Source organism: Trachypithecus francoisi, unplaced genomic scaffold, assembly GCF_009764315.1.
Source record: "Trachypithecus francoisi isolate TF-2019V2 unplaced genomic scaffold, Tfra_2.0 Lachesis_group19, whole genome shotgun sequence".
NCBI classification, from domain to species: domain Eukaryota; kingdom Metazoa; phylum Chordata; class Mammalia; order Primates; family Cercopithecidae; genus Trachypithecus; species Trachypithecus francoisi.
This window is the reverse complement of record NW_022681464.1, coordinates 47,815,632-47,837,375: the sequence shown is the minus strand read 5'-3', so window position 1 is coordinate 47,837,375 and position 21,744 is coordinate 47,815,632. Positions and strand designations below refer to the sequence as shown.

At 43.9% G+C, this 21,744-nt stretch overlaps 2 protein-coding genes and 1 long non-coding RNA gene across 19 annotated transcripts in view; 2 read left to right on the top strand and 1 right to left on the bottom strand.

Moving 5' to 3' along the window:
• FAM210A (family with sequence similarity 210 member A) overlaps window positions 1-2,197 on the top strand; it is a 60,579-nt gene extending 58,382 nt beyond the window's left edge. For all 6 annotated transcript variants that reach the window (XM_033178437.1, XM_033178441.1, XM_033178442.1 and 3 more), the window contains one exon: window positions 953-2,197. In XM_033178437.1, the coding sequence (XP_033034328.1) occupies window positions 953-1,186 (234 nt within the window). In that variant the 3' untranslated portion in view covers window positions 1,187-2,197. The remainder of the gene's footprint in view (window positions 1-952) is intronic.
• A 1,397-nt stretch (window positions 2,198-3,594) lies between these two features.
• On the top strand, window positions 3,595-20,406 carry LOC117064194. Of its 2 annotated transcripts, XR_004429315.1 has the most exons (5): window positions 3,595-5,826; window positions 9,742-9,869; window positions 11,042-11,260; window positions 12,541-12,632; window positions 15,429-20,406. It is a non-coding gene; the product is annotated as an uncharacterized LOC117064194 (long non-coding RNA). The 2 variants fall into 2 exon arrangements; XR_004429316.1 differs by lacking the exon at window positions 12,541-12,632.
• The window catches only part of LDLRAD4 (low density lipoprotein receptor class A domain containing 4), a 436,719-nt gene continuing 428,957 nt past the window's right edge, over window positions 13,983-21,744 (bottom strand). For all 11 annotated transcript variants that reach the window (XM_033178426.1, XM_033178431.1, XM_033178430.1 and 8 more), the window contains one exon: window positions 13,983-21,538. In XM_033178426.1, the coding sequence (XP_033034317.1) occupies window positions 21,008-21,538 (531 nt within the window). In that variant the 3' untranslated portion in view covers window positions 13,983-21,007. The remainder of the gene's footprint in view (window positions 21,539-21,744) is intronic.

Here is a 21,744-nt window from a genome sequence, read left to right as displayed (position 1 = left end):
TTGGTTCGCTGCAATCTACGCCTCCGGGTTCAAGCGATTCTCCTGCCTCTCAGGCTCTCGAATATCTGGGATTACAGGTGCCTGACACCATGCCTGGCTAATTTTTGTACTTTTATTAGAGACTGAGTTTCACCATGTTGACCAGGCTGGTCTTGAACTCCTGAGCTCAGGTGATCCACCTACCTCAGCCTCCCAAAGTGCTGGGATTACAGGCATGAGCCACTGCGCCTGGCCTGATTTCTGACTTAGAATGTGATGCAGCCTTTTTACTTTTACGTTTCTCTTTGACCAGTCATCTGCTATTGACTATTGGTCCTAAAAGTTCCAATTAACGTTAAACCTGTGCATGTCTACAGCAGGTGTGCCATTTTACTACTTTTGGCCTCATGTAAATTACTGGCTAGTATTTGAGACTCAGGGTAGATTGTAATGAGAAGGTAGCATTGGTTTGGAAAAGTCAAAGGAAAGGGATTTGGAAATGAAGCTAACCTAAATCCGACAGGGAGTGGATTCATGCTCTGCCTCTCACTATTTGAAGACATTCAGTTCTAGTTTAGCTCCAGATAGAAAGCATTTGGCAGGATGGCAGGGGTTTTAAGGAATAGAAACATGTGTTCCTTTGTTATTTTTAGTGGTACCGAGCCCTGTTTCTGATTTCCAGGTTGAGCTGTTCCCCAAGTTTACTAGCATGTGATTAGGGACATCAGTGCTATGATTCTGTTATCTGGGTTAGGATTGTGTAGAGGACAAACATTCATAAAATGAGTTTACAGAAGAAGTGTCTCTTGTTAGGAGGGAAAACCATATAGGACGTTACTACATTAGCTTTGTGAAACAATGAAGCAATTTATTCTGATTGGTTACTACCAAGAATTTTAATTTTAACTTGTTTTTGCTTAAGATGACGATAATAACCAGGTTTTGATTTGTCTCTGTTTGCTTTTTGCTTAAGATTGCAACGCCTGCTCGGTATACCGTGACTTTGGGAGGAACATCCTTCACTGTGAAGTGCCTGCGCAGTCGTGGCTACATGTCCACGCCACCCCCCGTCAAGGAGTATCTACAGGGCCGGATGGAGGAGACAAAGGAGCTTATCACAGAGAAGATGGAAGAAACAAAAGACAGACTCACTGAAAAGTTACAAGAAACCAAAGACAAAGTTTCCTTTAAGAAAAAAGTGGAATAAGGTGCCTTATAGCAGTATAGAAAATTCCTGCACTTTAACCCTTTGGAAACTATGGGCAAAGATACGTGTGTCTGATTAGTTTTTTGGTTAGTCGCCTAAATATACTAGTTCTCTGAGGGTTAAAGAAGTAAAATACCTTTTTAAAGTTAAATATCACTAGAAAAATCAGTGTTATTACAAGGAAAGAAATGAACCCAGTGTAAGAATTTCCCATCAGTAGCAGTATTAAGCAGTGGTGAACGTCTTAGAAGTCATACTTCTTTTTCAAGGTCTTCAGAACCACACTTGATTTCTGTTTTGTTGCAGCTGTAATTGACGCACACTGTAGGCAGTTGACTCCTTGAATAACCAGTGTGACCCATAAAATAGGCTGTTAATACTGGATCTTAATTTTTATGTTATTCATTAAGGTTTTAACTATATTCAGTACGTAATTTGGAGACAAACTAGCATCATTAAAACTGCCTGTGAATAAGAAGATATTTAGTCTTTCTATAAAAACAGAATAGAGCAGTTACCTACCAGTTAAAATCTCTTATATGAAGAAAATAAAGATTTAGTCATATATATGTAAATAACGATGTATTGATTGTACGTAAATGAAAAATGAACCCTTTAAAAATTATTTTTACTTGAAGCGATCATAATTTTTTTAAGCAAATATGTATATGGTGATGGTATTTTTCGAAGTGTGTATTGGTGGTGATCGCCTCAAACATAAACCTCTCATGAATTATTTGTGTCCTTTTCAGCTAATCTTTCAGAGGAAAGGTAAACAATCATTAAACCTTAAATTTATTGTTAAAATCAAATGCTTTTCACCAGTAACTCAAGCTTGTGGTTCTCAAGCAGAAAAAGGTTGGGAGACTAAAAATGGAGTCAGGTTGTCATGGAGACTGCTAACTCCTTGGGGTAGGCACCGGCCTTGCCTCCGCAAACCAGTGCAATTTCCCAGTGTCTTCGTTTCAGAATTCATGCTGATTTCATTGTGAAGTAAACCTTTAAATTGTGGCTGCTGCTTTTTGTCTTGCATTGAAGGGAGATTATCCTTGTTTGAGCATTCTACTTGATTTTTTATTTTTTTATTTTTTATTTTTTTTGAGACGGAGCTTCCCTCTCTCCCCCAGACTGGAGTGCGGTGGTGTGATCTTGGCTCACTGCGTCCTCTGCCTCCCAGGTTCAAGTGATCCTCCCACCTCAGCCTTCCAAGTATCTGGGCGTACAAGCGTGTGCCACCACACTCAGCTAGTTTTTGTATTTTTAGTGGAGGTGCGGTTTCACCATGTTGACCAGGCCAGTCTCCAACTCCTGACCTCAGCCTCCCGAGTAGCTGGGACCACAGGCACCCACCACCACGCCCGGCTAATTTTTTGTATTTTTAGTAGAGACGAGGTTTCACCGTCTCAGCCAGAATAGTCTTGATCTCCTGACCTCGTGATTCGCCCGCCTCGGCCTCTCCAAGTGCTGGGATTACAGGCGTGAGCCACTGCGCCCAGCTGATTTTTTTTTTTTTTTTTTTTTTAATAACAAAGCTATCATTAAATCATTTGCTTGTAATGGAATTCAGCCATTGTCAGCTGTGAGCGTTGCTGGGGTGGTGGGGTGTTTGAGTATGTGTGTGTCTGTTTCCTGTGCTCCAACAGGGATTATTTCAGTTCTAACCCTTCAGTTGCTAATTGGATGAGGGAATGGCCTCCTTTTAGATTGTCCTTGTTTGGACTTACCGGCTAAGGCAAGAGGACGTCAGGGTTTGCCACGCAGTCTGCAGGGACCCCTGCTCTTTGCCAGCATTTTTGTATCAAGTACTTAGTTTGGCCAAATTTAAAGGGTAGTTTAAAGGGGAAAAAAAGTTTGCATTTGATGAGTCTAATTTTTTTTTTTTTTTTTTGAGATGGAGTCTTGTTTTGTCGCCCAGGCTGGAGTGCAGTGGCCGGATCTCAGCTCACTGCAAGCTCCGCCTCCCGGGTTCACACCATTCTCCTGCCTCAGCCTCCCAAGTAGGTGGGACCACAGGCGCCCGCCACCTCGCCTGGCTAGTTTTTTGTATTTTTTAGTAGAGACGGGGTTTCACCGTGTTAGCCAGGATGGTCTCGATCTCCTGACCTCGTGATCCGCCCGCCTCGGCCTCCCAAAGTACTGGGATTACAGGCGTGAGCCACCGCGCCTGGCCCCCGAGTCTAATTATTATATTAGAATGCTTTTTTTGTTTGTTTGTTTGAGACGGAGTCTTGCTCTGCCACCCAGGCTGGAGTGCAGTGGCCGGATCTCAGCTCACTGCAAGCTCCGCCTCCCGGGTTTACGCCATTCTTCTGCCTCAGCCTCCCGACTAGCTGGGACGACAGGCGCCGCCACCTCACCCAGCTAGTTTTTTGTATTTTTAGTAGAGACGGGGTTTCACCGTGTTAGCCAGGATGGTCTCGATCTCCTGACCTCGTGATCCGCCCGTCTCGGCCTCCCAAAGTGCTGGGATTACAGGCTTGAGCCACTGCGCCCGGCCTAGAATGCTTTTTAAATGAATACGTTGTGATTGGAATATTTCTTCTTGGGGTCCGGGGAGAGTGCTGAGGGATGCAGCTGTGTCTCTGCTGTCTGCAGTCTTGGGCAGGCAGCACCGTTGTCTCCTGATACAGAGGGTTGAATGCACTGCTTCACATTGATGCCACATTTGCAAACCTAAACATGATTAACATGTTTTAAGTATTTATCAAATAATTCACACTTTTGCATATTTAAATGCTATTTTTTAAATATTAAACACATTCCTAGTTTTTTTCTTTTTAACCACTGGAGACTGCCAATGTTAAGATCTTGTGTTATATGAAATTCTTCTAAAGCAATTTCCTTTTACTTTTCGTGTTGCATATTTTCCAGTGGGGATAAATTGGAGGTTCTTATTACTAATAATCCTGAAACTGAAATTTGCTTTTCCTGCATAGTCATCTTTTGTTCAGTCCATTTGAGTTTTGTTGCCATCCAGTTTCATAATCATGTTGTGTTTATCTAATAGACAATGAGGTACTGCTTGAGTGATACGAAATTCTCTAGTAAAAAGTTCTCTGAAGATGTGAGAAGTTCTGTTGTATTACTTGGCACCAGGAATGTTACAAAGATGCTGTTGCCAGCATATTGCTAATGTAGCTTTTAAGCTTCAGGGACCCCTGTAGTATGTTGAGTTTGGAGCATTAATAGCAGGCTAACAGAATATAGTACCAATACGCCAAGTTAAATAATTGAGAATATATACAATAAATTATAGTTTGCTATATATAATAGACCTCATTTCATTTACAGTACATCTTACAGTTGGGATTAATTCACCTATAACCTCTGTGAACTGCGAGTGCTCGGCAGAAGCAGGCCCGTGTCTCGTTGAATGTCTACATTTATATTTATATTTATTTTTTTGAGACAGAGTCTCAGTCTGTCACCCAGGCTACAGTGCAGTGGCATGATCATAGCTCACTTGCAGTCTTGAACTCCTGGCTCAAGTGATCCTGCCACCTCAGCATGCTGAGTAGCTAAGACTGCAGGTGCACACCACCATGGCTGGCTAAATGCATGTCTGCATTTATGCAAGGTGTGTTGACAGGGTGGGGAGGGAGCTGGGACTGAGATTTGCCTCTGTAAAATGCACAAAAAGGGCTTACTAAGCAAATTGATATTTGAAATGAAAGATGGATTAAGTGAGAGACTTAGTTTATTCAGGAATAAGAGCAAAACCAACCACATCAAAAAATGTATTTTACTGAGACAGCTTTTTGTGCATACAACAGGGTGCTGTTTACAGATTTCAAGAAAGGAGAAAAAGAATGCTTATATTGAGATTACCTACCTCCCAGTAGTGAAAATAATAAATTATCCTTTGAAATATAATCGTATGTTTGTCACAGAATCTACACTTACTTACAAGTGCTTTATGCTCAGGATGAAATGGAGATTCTGGCTCTCTTGTTTCAATGATCTTAGAAGATAATTCCAGGAATTTTAAAGATCTTAATGGTATGAGCAGAAAAGGTGTTTGAAGAAAAGAAGGAAATTGTGTGTTTGACACATTGGGCTTCTTTCTGTGTTGTTAGTGTTGGGTTTGGGTCATGCAGGATTTCTTAACTAATTCAGACGTCAATCAGGCTACTGTAGAAGAAAGTAGTTGGAATGGACAGAAGATGATTTTTAGCCAATGAGGCAAAAAAAGTCATCTTTCCTGCTTTTTCTGAAATGATATGTTGAGAAGACGTTTTTGTGAGATACGCATTTCTGAATTAAAGGATTCCTTCTGAAAATACAACTTGTTAGGTAATGTGAACATATTTTTTCTGTTGGCCAAAGTTCATTTTTTGAAATGGGGGCCTCATTTATTTTTGATTTTCAGAATTGAGTCTCTATAAGGCCTAAAATAAAATATATTAAATGTTATCAGAGTTGTTTGCGCCTGTTTAAATATCTTTTTTTGCAAGTCACTTATATTTCTTGGTACTGAAAGCTCACTACTCAATTGTCCTTATGAGCATGAAGGTCACACAGTGCGTCAGATCATACTGGCCCAGATGCCTGAGTGGCACATGTGCACTCGGGGACGTGGGAGCCTCTTCACTGCCTGCCTTGGAATTCAACCACCTGAGCCAGAATCTACAGAACCAGAGGTGGGGAGTTTTACCTATTCATTTTGTAGATGTTAACGTTGTTCTCTTTCGGATCATTTGTATGTTATGTAGTATCAAGTTACTATTAAATGAGATTGCAGAACGTACTGCATCATGTTCCCTGAAGACAAGGGGAGTCATGACCTCATTCTTCCTTTCTGTACTTGAATGGTCTGGGGGACCACACCTCCTTCCCACAGTTCATCTGCAGTCATGAATTTTGGCCTGACCTTCTGGTTCCTGAAAGATCTTTCCCCTGCACTTGGAGCTTGTAACTTGTATTAGAGAAATGCCAAGTCAGGCCAATTGATGATATTTTCCCTCTGTAGAATTTTTCCTTTGTGATTTTTGTGTCAAGTTTGTTCATTTTAACTAGTCAAAACAAGCTTTTAATTGTCTGGCTTCTTCAGGGTTAGGCTTTGAAAATCAAGCTATATTCTTCTTTATGCATCATTGACAGTCACCAACAATAGTAATTTTAGATCATAATTATCCCGTGGCAATTATGATAAGAATTATTTCCTTAGTAGAAAGAATGCATCCTGATTTCAGAAACCTCCAGGGCAGAGGATATCATGAAGCCTGTTCTTTATTCTAGTGACTTGATTGGACAGTCATGGTAGAGAGATGCACAGGCCGCCAGAGGCATTCTCAGAGGATCGTGTCTCTAAGATGAAGGGTCAGGTTTCAGTGTGTTTTCTCTGGGACAATATGCCCCATGAGAAAAGCGGAGCACAGTTAGACACGTCCTGCCTGCCACCGAAGCAGATTTTCACTCTCCTTGAAAGTGAGGATTGAACACAACCTCTCGTCTTTTCCTTCCCTCTCCTCCCTCCCTCTGTCCAGCTTCTTCTGTTTTGGATTTTGAATAACGTAAATGTTAGAAAAACTTTGAAGTGAGAAAGAAAAAGACAAATTTGCCCTGAGCATGTCAGGTACACGTACTGCTTGACGTTTCTGTGTGGGCCTCCCTGTTGCGGTCTCTAGGGGAGGATAGGCACGCTGTCTCCACAAAGACGAGGATGGTGAACTTCCAGCTGCATCTGACTGATACTAGGTCATTTTTAGTTCTTAGAGAAACAGCATTAAAACCTAAAACTTCATCCTTTTTATTTTGATAAAATGAACTTCCCCTCATTTTTTAATCAAATACATGGCAAACGTCAACCTTATCCTCTGTTTTGATATATGGGATAAGAAATCATGGCAATTCTGTATCTCCTCTTACACCAATTAGATGTTTAACTCTAAAACCTATGATTTTTTTAATGAACACGTGACATTTTCTCATACACGTGTATTCCAGCCTTACCGTCTGTGCCCCTCTATGTACAAGATTTGCGACTTTATAATGGCTGAAGCAGATTTTGACTAGTGTGTATTTTATTCCATTTGAGTCAGTATTTTCTTTGGACACTTAATATGGTGACTTAATTAGCGCAGTTGCTTTACTTCTCTAAGAATAGTGGCGACTCTGGTTCTTTTTCTTATAAGGGTGCCAGAAGTCCTCACGTACTCAGCTGCAGCCTGGAGCTGGCATTACAGGGCTTTGTTGCCATAGCATTGCATCAGCATGCACTTCTTATCCTCTCATTATTCAAGAAGATGCAGGGCGCGGTGGGTTGCAGTTTGCATTCCTCACTTCTTTAAGTCCTGAAATAAAAGTCTTATATTCTAACAAAAAAGTTGAGAATATTATGGAACAAATATGTCCACAAAACCTAATGCAATTTTTGTTGAGAAACAATCATTAATTGCATTTCAAACACATTTTAGATTAATAGTTTTTTCCAACATAAATCAAATCCTACACCTATAGAACCAATGAATTTGACATTTCATGGGTCACATTAGAACCAATATTTTTGGTTGAAGAAAGAAGCACAAGAGAACCGGATTTAAAATTGGGATCTCAGCTTCCAGTTTAGTGGTTTCCTTTGGTGCAAATTATTTAGGTAAGAGGCCAGGCTTGGAGACTTCTGAAATCCCTTGTATTTTTGGAGACAGAAGCTCAAGTCAATTTATTATAAATATTCCTTACCTTCCTCCTCTGCTGGTGCTGTCATCTTCTTTAGCTTGGCTTTTAGCTTCTTTTAGATCTCTTCATCTTTTTGTCTTTAAAGTGATGGGATGGGAAGATAGTCACTGTTCTGTGACCTCAATTTCTGACTCTAGGAAGGAAACATGTATTTATTAAAATCTCTCGTGCTCCAGCTTCATTTTCTCCCTCACCTGGGATGGACCGTGAGATGGGAGACTCATGTGAGCCAGTTCAGTGATGTCTGTCACTTTCTGGGTGAGCTTGGTGTTGGCAAAGCTGTTAGGTAGCTATTCCATATATATATATATAGAGAGAGAGAGAGAGAGAGAGAGAGAGAGTTTGTTTTTTGAGATGGAGTCCTGCTCTGTCACCCAGGCTGGAGTGCAGTGGCGTGATCTCAGCTCACTGCAACCTCCACCTCCCAGATTGAAGCAATTCTCTGCCTCAGCCTCCCGAGTACCTGGGATTACAGGTGCCCGTCACCACACCTGGCTAATTTTTGTATCTTTAGTAAAGACAGGGTTTCGGCATCTTGACCAGGCTGCTCTTGAACTCCTGACCTCGTGATCCACCTGCCTTGGCCTCCCAATGTGCTGGGATTACAGGCGTGAGCCATTGCACCAAGCCCCTTTTCTTTTTTTTTTAATTGAATATTTATTTTTTTAGAGATGGAGTCTGGCTGTGTTACTCAGGCCAGAGCACAGTGGCAGGATCGTAACTCACTGCAACCTCAAATTCCTGGGCTCAAAGAATCCTTGCACCCCAGCCTCCCAAGTAGCTAGGATTACAGGTGCACATCACCGAGCCCAGCTCATTTCAGTTTTGATGTTTGTTTCTTTGCTTGGTTTTTGTAGAGCCAGGGGTCTCACTGTGTTGCCTAGGCTGGTCTTGAACTCCTGGCCTCAAGCAATCCTCCCACCTTGGCCTCCCTAAGATTACAGGTGTGAACTGCTGTGCTCGGCCACTATTTTGAAACATCCAAATCCATACTAGAAGGCAAGTAATGGAAACAGTTATTAAATCTAGTTTCTTTATGTCTAAGCTTAAATATTTCACACATCCAAGGAGGATTTGACCTCGGGAAATTCCCCATTGCCCTGTCGGTACAAACTGAGTTTGCTGTTTCCTGCTTTGCTGCCATGAGGAGGGTCACACAGTGGTCATAGCTTCTGATCCTGCACTTGGGGTGTACTGGGAGCCAGCCCAGATTGGAATTTTCCACTTAATTGCTACCAATCACTGGAACATCTGAAGTAGTGAGAAGCTGGCATTTGTGGAAAATTTTAGTGCTGAGTAGTTCAGATTAAGAACTGTTAGTTTTCACCAAAACACAGAGGTTGGCCTCTAAATCCCATGAAAATTACCAACCTTAAAACAAACTATACCGTATTATACACTTAAAAATTGGTAAGAGGGTAGCTCTCATGTTAGGTATTTTTACCACAATAAAATGCAAAACAAACAAAAACCCTGGCCCCTCATATGCTGCTGTCTGGGCAGTTCTGCACTGCAGCGCCTGCGACACAGCCAGGCTGTGCCCTCCGCAGTGTCTGTGTGCGGGGTTTGGTGTCTCATGCACCTGATGGGCTTAGAATTGCTGTGTGGCATTTGCCTTTGTCACTCATGGTTAAACAGCAAGTGTGGGGAGAACCCTGTAGGCGCAGTGGCCCCTCCGTCAGGCTGCTGAGGACCCAGCAGGTGCAGGCACCCTGCCTCTCCCATCTCCAGTTCTCCTTGGCTGGAACCCTCAGAGGGAGACCAGCAGATGGTGAAAGAAGTATCAGAGCGAGAGACAGGAAGAATGTGTTCTGGGGTTTAGAGTGGAATTGTCAGTAAGGCACAAGGCTAAGTGCTTGCACGTACCATTCCCACAGGAGGCGGATGGGCCAGTGTCAGCAGAGGGAATGCAGAACAAGAAGGCCCGCTAGCAGAAGAGGCTGCCCAAGGGCCCTGGGTGCATCCAGGGCTGCTTCAGGACGGAGCTAGGCAAGTGGAGAGAATGGTGAGTGACAGTGCCCAGACCCACGTGTGCTTTCCCTGAATCCTTCAGACAAGGAAAGCCAGAGGAAAGGAGGAAGGGCAGGAGAGAGTGTGGGGTAAGCAAGGCAAGAAGCCAAATGATTTTGAACCATTGATTCTCCCTAGGTCCTGGGTTTCCACATTTGGTTACAAAGGCTGTAATAAACCCTGCCCCCACTGCAGTGTGCTTCATTAAACAACAACTATATGGCTAAAGTAATAGAGTAGAAGAAACACATTTCATTTATTTATGTATTTATTTATTTATTTTGCCGTTGCAAGATTTAATAGAGTGAAAACAGAGCTCCCGTACAAAAGGGAGGGGACCCAAAGCGGGTAGCTGTTGCTGGCTCAAATGCCTGGGTTTATGTCCTGAACATTGTCCCTCCCCCGTACTAATTTTTGTGTTTTTGTATTTTTAGTAGAGACGGGGTTTCACCTTGTTGACAAGGCTGATCTCGAACTCATGGAAAGGAAGTTCTGGGCCCAGGGACTTGGTCTGTACCTTGTCACTGGGTGCTATAAGCCCCTGGGGTACTCGTGTAGGTATAAAATCAGTGCCTGTGTATTTCACTGGGAGTTTTGTTTTTTTTTTTGAGATGGAGTCTTCTCTGTTGCCCAGGCTGGAGTGCAGTGGCATGATCTCAGCTCACTGCAACCTCCTTTTCCCGGGTTCAAGCAATTCTCCTGCCTCAGCCTCCTGACTAGTTGGGATTACAGGCACCCGCCATCATGCCCAGCTAACTTTTGTATTTTTGTAGATACAGGGTTTTACCATGTAGGCCAGGCTGTTCTTGAACTCCTGACCTCAGGTGATCTGCCCCCTCGGCCTCCCAGAGTGCTGGGACTATTTCACTGAGATTTTAAGCTGCAGCCATTTAGTGTGGAGGGCATTCCAAAGGCAAAGGGCATTTACAAATCTGTTGTATTTGGGCAAAAAAATTTTAAATCTAGAACATGAAAGGTTTTTTTATTTTATTTTATTTTTTTTGAGATGGAGTCTTGCTCTGTCATTGAGGCTGGAGTACAGCGGCGTGATCTCAGCTCACTGCAACCTCCACCTTCCGGGTTCAAGTGATTATCCTGCCTCAGCCGCCCGAGTAGCTGGGACTACGGGTGCCCACCACCACGCTAGGCTAATTTTTGTATTTTTAGCAGAGACGGGGCTTCACCGTGTTAACCAGGATGGTCTCGATCTCCTGACCTCGTTATCTGCCCGCCTCAGCCTCCCAAAGTGCTGGGATTACAGGCGTGAGCCACCGCGCACAGCCTAGAAGGTGAAAGTTCTAGCGATAGCAGCTGTGGTTCACGAGGAGCCCCACGTCAGGCCCTGTGGTGTGCACATTCCTTGGGTCTTCACAGCTGTCCTGCCGGGTAAGTATTGCTGTTGCTGTTCTATAGATGAGACTTTGAAACCTGTCAGGGACATTAATTAAGTTGAGATGAAGCTAACATTTGGACCACCCAAGTCTCTCAAGATTCAAAGCCTGTGCTGCCCATTAACTGTAAGCAGGAAATATTCAAGGAGCCAGATCACCTGGGAATCCCACGCCAAAGACAGCGCCTCACCCGTGCAGAAGCCGGGCACCTGGGCCTGCGTGGAGTGGATTGCTCTAGGTGCTGGTGTCGGCTGATAGAACATTTTGTGCTTATAGATGACTGTAACAGTGAAGACAAATACAACTCCGTAAATGAAAACGGCTTTGTAAGCAGGGGAAATTATATAAGCCGCTATATACAGCTGCATTTTTTTTTTTTTTTTTACAATTAAAAAAAGGCATGTGCTTACTAGTAAGTCCTTTTGAAAGTATTTTTAGTCACCACTCTGCTATGTTCAAAAACTGAGCTTTTGCACTTCTGATTTTTTTAACATGAAAGTGTAAAGTAGGGTGAATGCGGTTTGCATTATTAAGGCAAAAGCTAGAGTCTTGACAGAAACATGACATTAAGACTTTTGGGAAGCTATTTTAAAATGTGTGTTTGAATTAGAATCCATTCAGACAAAACATCAAGGCGGTGTTGTGAAGGAAATCTAATTAGAATGTTCCCAGCAACAGACTCATACACTGTGCACATGTCATCATGGGAGAGCAGAATAGGGGGCTTTGTTCCATGGCCCACGCTGGGTGGGTCTCTGGAAGGTTCCGAGGGATTCTTTCAAGCATGCCTTTCTGACTGTCCCCCGGGCGACCAGGTGAGTGTGTGACTAGGTGGATTCTGCTCAGCTGTTGACACTTCTGTTTGCAAAACAAATGACTAAAATAAGTGGGTGACAGAAAGGAACTGCTTAGCTTCAGAAGTTGGAGGGGTTTGGGAACAGTCAGGGGGCCCTGAAGTACAATGTTCTGAGAACTCCCCAGATTCGCCAGCTTTGGAGCATTAAGGAGGCCCAGGGCAGGGTGGTGTCGAGACCATTGTCAAGGAGGGGTTCAGACAGAAAGCAGTGGTGTGGGCACTGGACATAGGCACTTGCCCGCTCTCTCTGCCGTCATCCCCTCCACCCCTGCCCGTCCTCAGTCTCTTGGTCTGTGCTGTCTCTGAGGCATCTGAGCCGGGTGCTTCTTGGCTCCCACACCAGCTCCAGCCAGAGCGGGCGGTTCCTTTGTGCACCAGCAGTTTCCAAGCACTTCCAAGCCTTTGTTTTTCTGTCTCAGGTCTTTTGCTGAAGCCTTCTGAGCTTGCTCAGTCTACAGCCAGGGTGGCTGGGAAGATGAACCTGGAAGGGGCACTCCGCAGCAGTGGGCAGGTGAGATGTCCCAGCCTCCTGTCCTTCAGAGGCACGGCCTGCACGGTTTCTCCAACGTGGCTGAGCCCCTGGGCCCGCAGTGGGAACAGCTCAGCATATACCTTTTGTTGTCTTTTCTCTTTCCTCTCTCATTTGCCTGTTTCCTCTGCTAACAGCTCCCACACCCTTGGCTCTGAGACAGCTTCCAAAGTGACAGCTGGTGCAGCCTCCCAGGGACAGTGGGGGCGGGGAGCCCTCTGTGTCCACTGTGACAAGCCAGTCCCAGGTTTTACTGGATTTGCTGCTTATGGTCTGCATGAGCAGGGATCCCAAGCCTGGATTCCCCTCATTCCTTCTGTGCAGAGCTGTCTCCAGGAACAAAGTTTGCATAGTGTTAGCGTTAGCAAATTTGGGGGGTATCTTTAATATTTCTCTAATGGTCTGCTGAGTTCAGAGATTATAGAATTTATTCCAGAGTGTGGTGTGGTTTATTAGTGACTATTTGCTGTTTGACAGGAAAGAAACTTTGCATTGCTGTCTTCCTTCTTAGAGCTCTCTTCAAATCCCCTTTCCAAAATAATCTTAAAGAATTCAAATCAGAATCTAAAATGGATGTACCGTTTGAATTTAGGCCCATACCCAGATTTGGGGCCCATACCATTTTGAATGGTATTTTCAAAATTTCAGTTTCCATTTGCTCATTATAGGTACATAGAAATGCAAAAATAAATTGCATATCCTGCAACCATGCTAAATCCACCTTAGCAGTTTGGTGGATTGTGTGGGGTTTTGTGCACACACAGTCATCATCTGTGAACCCCATATTCTTATTTAGAGCACAGAGGTAATACCATCTGGTCTCTCGGTGTAGGAAATTTAGAGCCTTTCTGTTGTTACGTTACCACTGACTGGAGACCTCCGACGGCAAAGAATTTAAAACGCACACCGAGGAGGTCTGTTCCGTTGTGGACTAGTTGCCATTGTTAGGAATCTTGTTCATATTTTGGGCTGCGCATTTTGGTTCTGCGTGGCAGCCACCCAAAGGCTTCGAGGCATCTGGAAAGTCCTCCGTGGGCGCCTCCTGCAGGGTGAGCAGTTTCCCTGGGGACTCCTTGCATGAGGGGCCCTGATGGCTTGTGTGGAACCCAGCATTGGGAAAGGAATCATGATGTGACCAGAATTGCTTCTAGTAGAATATGAAGTAGTGAGTTTTGAAAAGTCAGAGTGACTACAAGCTGAATGGGAGGTTGAGATAGGGAGCCACAAGAAGTGTTCCTTTGAGACAGGTCTTAAAACACACGGCATTTCCCCCATGCATGTACTTTGTTGCTGAAAGATAAAGACAAAACAAAAACCCAAGGGACAAATGTATGCCGCTGATTATTTTTAATGATTTTGTGCTATGGTTTGACCACAGCATTAAGAACAAGCAGAAAAATCTGATTTCATAACTAACAAACAGCACTTAGAGCAACATCTTTCTTTAAAAGTATTGCAATTACAGACCTTAGGTCTAAGAACTACATCACCATTGCTCAGGTAAAAGAGGCAGATACGTGACAGGTGGAAATTATTTTCTGTATGTAACTGGGAATTATGTTGAAAAGTAAGCACAAATGTTTGCTAAAAGAAACTTTAATGACTTTTGATTATCATAGCTCACAACCAACTATTGAAAAGTTCAAATACAGTTGTACTTTTTTTAGTAGATTGCTTTATAATAAAAATTAAATGAACTAAATGCTGTGAATAGTATTGTACATATTTTAAAAGAGCCTTAAACTAGACAAGTATACAAGTAGCATGATTTTTGAAAGCTATGAAATGAAAAATAGCAACATACCAACGAGCACATTCAAATGAACCAGTATCATTAACAGTCAAGTTTAAGCCTCAATTCGTCCTGTAGAAAGGAAGCAATGATGTGGTCACAAATTTTAGTACCTCTGAGTCTAGAACATTCTCATGCTCAACAGTTCTCCCACAAGGTTGAACCTGGGGGGTAGGAGCTTTGTTTCTGACAGTAGCGAGCCTCAGTTCTTAATGCTGAATCCCAAGGGGTGCACCCTACAGTATATGATGGAACCCACACACGGGTCTAGACGCGCGGGAGCCACAACACCACGAGTGTCAACTCTTCACGGCCCTTTCAGACAGATACTAAAAGGGCTGACTTTTAATCCATTCAGCATTAGGAGTTGCCTTGTAGAGTCCATTTCAGTTTAAGGATAATCGGTCATTTGTTTCTTGGATGTTAGGGGTATGATTCTGTTGTGATTTTCAAAGAACATACACCATGGAGCAAATAAAAACTTTGGAATTTATTAGACGACTCCACTTTGGTGGCAGAATAAGCTGATAATATGGGTCAGACGGGCCAAATTCCACCAACTGCTCTTACGGGACAGCACTCGAAAGGACACCCACACCCAAGATTCAACCGTGGTTTTAATGAACACGGTGTTATGCACGTCTCTCGTTCTTTCTTTTTAAAATTAGGGTATTTGAAGATAAATGCAGAGGTCACAATCAGACACTAAAAACTAAGCTGGAAGAGAGATGTAACAATATACAATTCAAAACGTAATTTCTAACTGATGGCAAAACCGAGTTTGCTTTTCGGGTCAGGATTATGATGGGACATGAATGGGAATGGATGAGAGAGCCTTCACTTGGCTGGCTGACAGCCAAGTCTCTTCTAGTGCTAACCCGTAACTAAACACTTTTTCTAAGAACAGGGTCTTCTTGTAAGTGGGTTTGTTTTTCCTGAGGTATTCTTTCCCTACAATCTCTACTGTTACTTCATTGGCTCCACAGCTTCAGTTTGTAAAAGAAAAAGGCACAGAGAGACTTGGACACAGATGTTCACAGATGCCTCTGGAGCTGAACAGAGTCCTCTGCTGCAGGCTGATTTCCTTATTCCTCTGACACAGTTTCTGCAATATTAACAACAAAAATGTGCACTTTTCACTAAGGCCTGACACCTTCGTGATGCTACAGCAGGAGATAGATGCAGGAGGTTATAAAGCAAGTTGAAAAACAACATTTTGCTGACTCAAATATAACTAACACTGGTCCAGCTGAGCATTACTAAAATGATTGAAATAAGAAGCGTCTAGTGGCAACCAAAAAGCTGTGGGATTTTTTAAAACGTATTTTCTTTAAAGTGTTTTCACAGCAAAGATGCAACTTTCCATTGCTATATATACGCTGGTCATAAACTGTTGCTTGTTTGTTCACACTTCTTTCTCGTGTTATAATATTGATATTTAATAGGAAAATAAACTACATAGACTTTAATCTGTATGCATCCATTTGCAAATTTCCTTACAAAAGAGGACGAAGCACAGAGGCATTCACAAATTCTATGCCGTTTCTGTTAAAATTGGTATCATCTATACATTATATTACAGTATTAACTTGTTCTACCCATTGGGTAGGATATGTGCATAATATATCCAACTTATATACAGCACCTTACAAATAAAAACATAAGAAAAGACAGACAACTGAAAAAAGCACCATTTTAAGTGAGGCACAACAAAGGTGGGAGCATCAAGTGCGGGAGGGGGCGGCTGGGTTCCTGTATCTGCTGAACTCAGAACACGAGGCACCTTCGTTGCTGAAAAACTGACATGCAGCTCTCTGACATGATAGGGGTCTGTATCTACATATATATAATGTGCACGGATAGTGTATATATAATCTCTATAGCTCTGACCCTCTCCCGCATTACACAAAAACAAGCACACGCAGAGGGAAGAAAGAAAAGGGTGAAGGAAGACATTGCTTTCTCAGCAAGACATTCTTACACTCAGACAGCAGCTTCCTAATGCATCCAGTTCGGGAAGCAGCAGCAGCAGCAGCAAATGACTGTCTAACCCTGGCAGTAACATAAACTTGAACTCTGCAAAGCACACGCGTGCTGGGTAATAAAGAATGCTGAACTCTTGGTTCCTAAAAAGCATAGACCATTGCAAGGCTAGGAGTGCTTTCCATTGTCTGCTCACATCTCTGATCTGTGGAGGTGCTGGCAGCTGGCGTTGGTGGAACTGGTGAACGGTAAGCCACGCAGCTGCTGAAAACTAGCATTTAGGATCTGGGCTTTAAGCAACATTTAATTTGTGACTTTCCTCACACCAAGAAGGGGAGGTTCTCCCTTTGCCCATCTGTCATTCAATTGTCTTTTCACTTCAGTAGGTCAAGCACGCGGCATTCTCAGTGTGAGCAGGAAAGCAAAGGGCAGGCTGGGGCATGTTCATGGCATGAAGGCTTGGCTGCAAGCACTGGCTTTCATCATGTAAGCAAGAAATCCAAAAGTTAACAGAAACCAAGTATCTTTCCCATTTTTTTCTCTCATACACGGCTGAGCTTTGGAAATTAAAAAAAAAAAAAAAAAAAAGAATGGTACACAAAGTTAATGTTGCCATTCTAAGTAGCAAAATTCAATAAGCGAGCAGTGCAGCAAGCCCCCAGATGGGGCGCATCCAGTCAGGGCGGTGTGGGTGGCCGGGCTCCCTGCGCCAACAGCAGAACGTCTCTGAGCCTGCGAGTGACCAATGCCACGAGCCGGTCCTTTGAGGGAGGGCCTGGGCTGGGTGCTGTGTGTCTCTGTGCTAGCAGCCAGTGCCTGGCCTGAGGACATACTTGAAGCACTCTGCACCAGAGCCTTCCTAAAAAGAAGAGCCACTGGATGGAAGATAGAGGATGGCCCCTGTCAGAGACGAGAACTGTTGGTTCAGAGAGGAAGGCAGGGGTTTGGATGAATTCTTCTAGGTCAGAGAAGCTTTCTATAACTGCTTCCTTTTGAGCCTTTCTCATTCTTAGGAAGATGAAATAAAGGTGAAAGAGATCAAATGGAGATTTATGTAGAAGTTCAAGAAGTCCTTGCCTGGGTACAAAATACCTCTGCTGGTGTCAGGAGGCCTCCCCCATTTACTTTTGGCCCCTATTTCCTGCCTCATAAGTTTGAGCCAAAATAGTGAATGGAAATGCAGTCTGCATGATAAATCTTTTGAAAGTTCTCCTCTGCTCTCTTGGGATTTCTTGTGGCTTGGGTGTGTGTCCCTATGTGTATGTGGTGTATGTGGTGAGGACATGCTTGTCAAGCTTCTGTATTAGTAAATTTTGGACACCAAAAATAGATCAACTATTGGAATACATAATTCGTTTCATGAAATCTCTTTTCCATTAAGGATTGCTTCACTATTTAAAAAGAATGCTAGAGCTTGTGAAAAAGCAAATTATGCTGGAAGATTGTGTTCTTATAGATGGGATTCAAGATGCCTTGGGTCTCCCACACCTGGAACAAGGGACAAAAGTCAGCGGTATGCCCACGAGTGTTCATTCCCGCCAAATGTTCTTCCTAACAATGCAATCCACACTTTGCTGGAATAATCTGAGATTATAAACCTGTCATTGATTGCCTAAATCAGCGGTTACTAAACTGGACCCGTGGGTTCTACAAGCTAAAAGAAGGGTTCTTGAAAGAACACTAGGCCCCACTGGGCAAGCTGTATCATCACAATCGCCACTCTCTCAACACCACGCTAGCCATGAGGCAACACGGTATGAACAGGTCAGCCACAGCCTTCAAAAGAGCTACTGATCCAAATCACCTTTGCCTTGTGCTGAAGGGAAATTGACTATTAATTCATGTTATGACCTTGGCTTTTAAACTAATTCATTACAGAGCCCCAGCCTCAAAGCCATTTCAAAGTCATGGTTTGATATATATGTGTCTTTAACATTTAACAAAGCCCGTTCTCTAGGGTGCTTGAATGGGAGGAGCCTCTTTCTTGAAAGACGATTGAAGGTATCTGAATTACATAATTATCTCACCAACACTGCGGACATGTGCAAAACACTCATTACTCACAGTTACCAAGGAATTCACAGTCTCGTCTCTGAGCCCCTTCGAGGCAGGTGGAGAAGGATGGACTGTGAAGCCATCTGAGAGCTGGAGCTGTGGAGTGCGTCCCCTGCTTCCCCAAACCTGCGAGTGAGAACTGGAATGATGGGGTCACTCACCTCGCCCCTGCGTCTGTGCGCACACCTGACCAAGAATCCACTGCAAGTCCCTGCCAGCAGGGCCCGCTGCGAACACGGGCTCCTCATCTTCGCCTGACAGAGGAAGGGAGGTTCATCTGGAGAGCCAGAGAACCTTCAGGGCATCTCCAGGGTTGGGGAAGGTCCTCTCTGGCCCCAAACCAGTCCCTGCCCTGAGAGCTGGTTTCTCTCCAGCAGACCCTTCCAAGTGTCACTGGAACAAGACTGAATCCAGTCTCAGAACCTCCACGGTGACTCTCAACTGTAGACACTTCCACACAGGTTGTAAGCGGAGCTGACAAGTGGTGCCCTTGTTTTTCCTCTCCTTCTAAGAGTTGGACTAGTTCTGTGGATGTTACTGTGTGAAAACGATGAATGTAATGGAAATTCTAATCCTCAAAACAAACAAAAGCCAGTGGCCTACCTCCAGAGGTAAGCAGCAGAAGGGAACAGACTAGGATCAGACCACCCTTGGGGTTTGGAACAGTCTCTCCAGTTACAGCAGAGCCACCGCACCGAGGGGCTCACCTTCGAGACCCACAGACAGACACAGACACACATACGTGGATTCGGCTTTAAAGCTGCATAGATGGGAGTCACGGAATCATCATCCCAGCTCATCGTGTCACGTGAAGAGGCCACAGGCCCACCCTCCGCACGGCAGACTGTGCTGCAGACAAGCCCTTCTCCATGCGCAGTGGCTGCTAAACGTGTTGGCTGCTGCTCTTACAAAAGCCAGTGCTTACATCTGCAGAAGGAAGTTTTTTTTTAATTGTACATAAGAATGAATATTTGTAAATATCAGGCATATTAAAACTAACAATATTTAAAATTAGTTTTCTAGTTGCATTTTAACTGCATGTTGTGCTTTTTACCTGGCGCTCTTCAGTCACTTGCCCCCTCCACTGTTCTCTGAGGGTCCAGTTCCTGCCTTCAGTACAAAGCCTGGCCTGGGGAAGGGTTTGGTAGAATCCTGCAGGAATTTGGGTATGTTCTGAGCACTGCATTCCTTTAAGAATGCTATGCTAATACTAGTGACGTACAATGGCTTATTACCATGATCAGCAACATGGCATTCTTCCGTCATTTCTAGAGGCTTCCAAAGCATAAGAAACCACCACCCACACCACTCCCACACGAAGTTCTGGGTAAGCAGGATGTGGGGTGGCTGCTGGGAGCCTCCTGTGAACTGAGCAGCCCTGCAGAACTGAACTAAGCTGTCGAGGAAAGGGGAGAGGCAGTGGGAATACACTGAGGAGTCACATATTTCAACAGTGTGCAGAATAACCACCTTGCATTTTAAACAATTTATTGCATAAAATAAGGTATGTATTTGAATATATTTCATGCTATACTGAAAAAATCTAAATTACTGAAGAAATTGCACTGCTGGAGGATGAGGGCAGCACTGCATGATACTGGATCCATAAATGCACGTGTTCATTTTCTCATAAAATATGCAGCCTAAGATTAGCAGAGTAACTCAAAATAACAAGTCAGAAATGCTGGAACTTAATCTTCCCTATCTTCCATCCAAATGTCTCCAAAAGCTTCAGCAATGCACTGCTATTTGATGCAAACTCCTGCAACAATAATGACTTTTTTGATTTACGTAAGTTGGTAAAATGTTAGGCTACATCCCCAAATATCTTTTCTTGGGTGATTCTGGGGACCACTCCAGGATATTCCTTGGGCCTGATTACAATCCACAGGTGAAAAGACAACATACAGAACTTCACGTAAAACAGTTCCCTCGTAAATATTTTCAACATTAAGATAGTGCAACTTTGAAAACACATCATCACAACACAAAGGAGCTCCTTGCACTCATCTAACTTCTCCACTTTATACCTTGGCACACAAAACAGGAATTTTGATTCATATTTTTGAAACAAAAGTTCCACACCTTAGGAGAAAAAGCACACTGGCTGGTTCTTCCTCACAATAATATATAATAATGCTTCCTTCTTTACTCAATTATAAAACGGGCCATTCTGGCCTCATGTATCTGCAAAGTCTCCTTTCACAATTAAATAAATCACATACCTCTGTGGGTTTTATTTCATGTTGTCTTCAAAGCATCCCTTTCTCGTTTTCCCCTGCCCACACCCCCATCCCAACCCCTGTCCCCAAATAAACACTGTTTGCGGTCAAACCAGATGGAAGTTTGTATCATTTCAGTCTAGTTTGCATGCAATTCCCCTAAAAGGAATCAGAAACAAAGACCGTGTTTGCTCATTTGGTTTTACTTATTTGTACCATGTAAAACTGAACAACACTGCGCAGGGGCCCAGCGGCCGCGTCCCTCCTTGGTTTCTTTCTCCAGCTGAGGTGCGCGTTGGAGGGAATCAGACCAGGTTCCCAGGCTTCCTCTCTTTGCCTTTGATGGGTACTATTGTGCTCTCTGCATCGTTCTGCTGAAACTGCAGTCTGCTGCCTCTGTGTGCATTGCTGCGCTGGTGATGGAGGAAAGAGGTGCCCGGGTGGTGGCCCATCACCTCGCTGTATGTAGGGGGCGGCCCCTCCATCCTCCCGTTACTGCTGCAGGTGGTTGCACTGATGCCCGAGTTGCTGCTGGGTGGGCACGGGCCCCCGCTGTACATAGCAATGTCTATCAAATCACTGTCAAATATGGTTCGGTTGGGCGGGGCCCTCACGGACTCTCGGTTGAGTTCCATCTGCTGTTCCGGGTCCCGGAGCTGCAGGGTGCAGGGTCCCTGGTAAGGAGGTGGCTCTTCACCGTCGGACAGGGAGATGGTGGGAGGAAGATCAATCTCGTGCTGCACATAGGGGTAGGTGGGCTGGAAGCGGCTGAAGCGATCCCTCTGGATGAAGGAGGGCGCTGTGAACCTGTCCCTGGACCGCGGGGCATGCATGATCTGGAAGGAAAAGAGGAGAAGCTTGAAGGTGGTTTGAGCACAATGATGACCATAAATGTGTCAGAATCAAGGAAAGTCAGGCTTGGTCTGTTACTACCAGTTTGAACACCATCTCCCAGGGGAAAAAAAAAACAACGGAAAATCCAATTCCAGAAAAAAAGCTTACTTTTCTGATTCCTTATGACAGACCACTCACCTTGCCAACT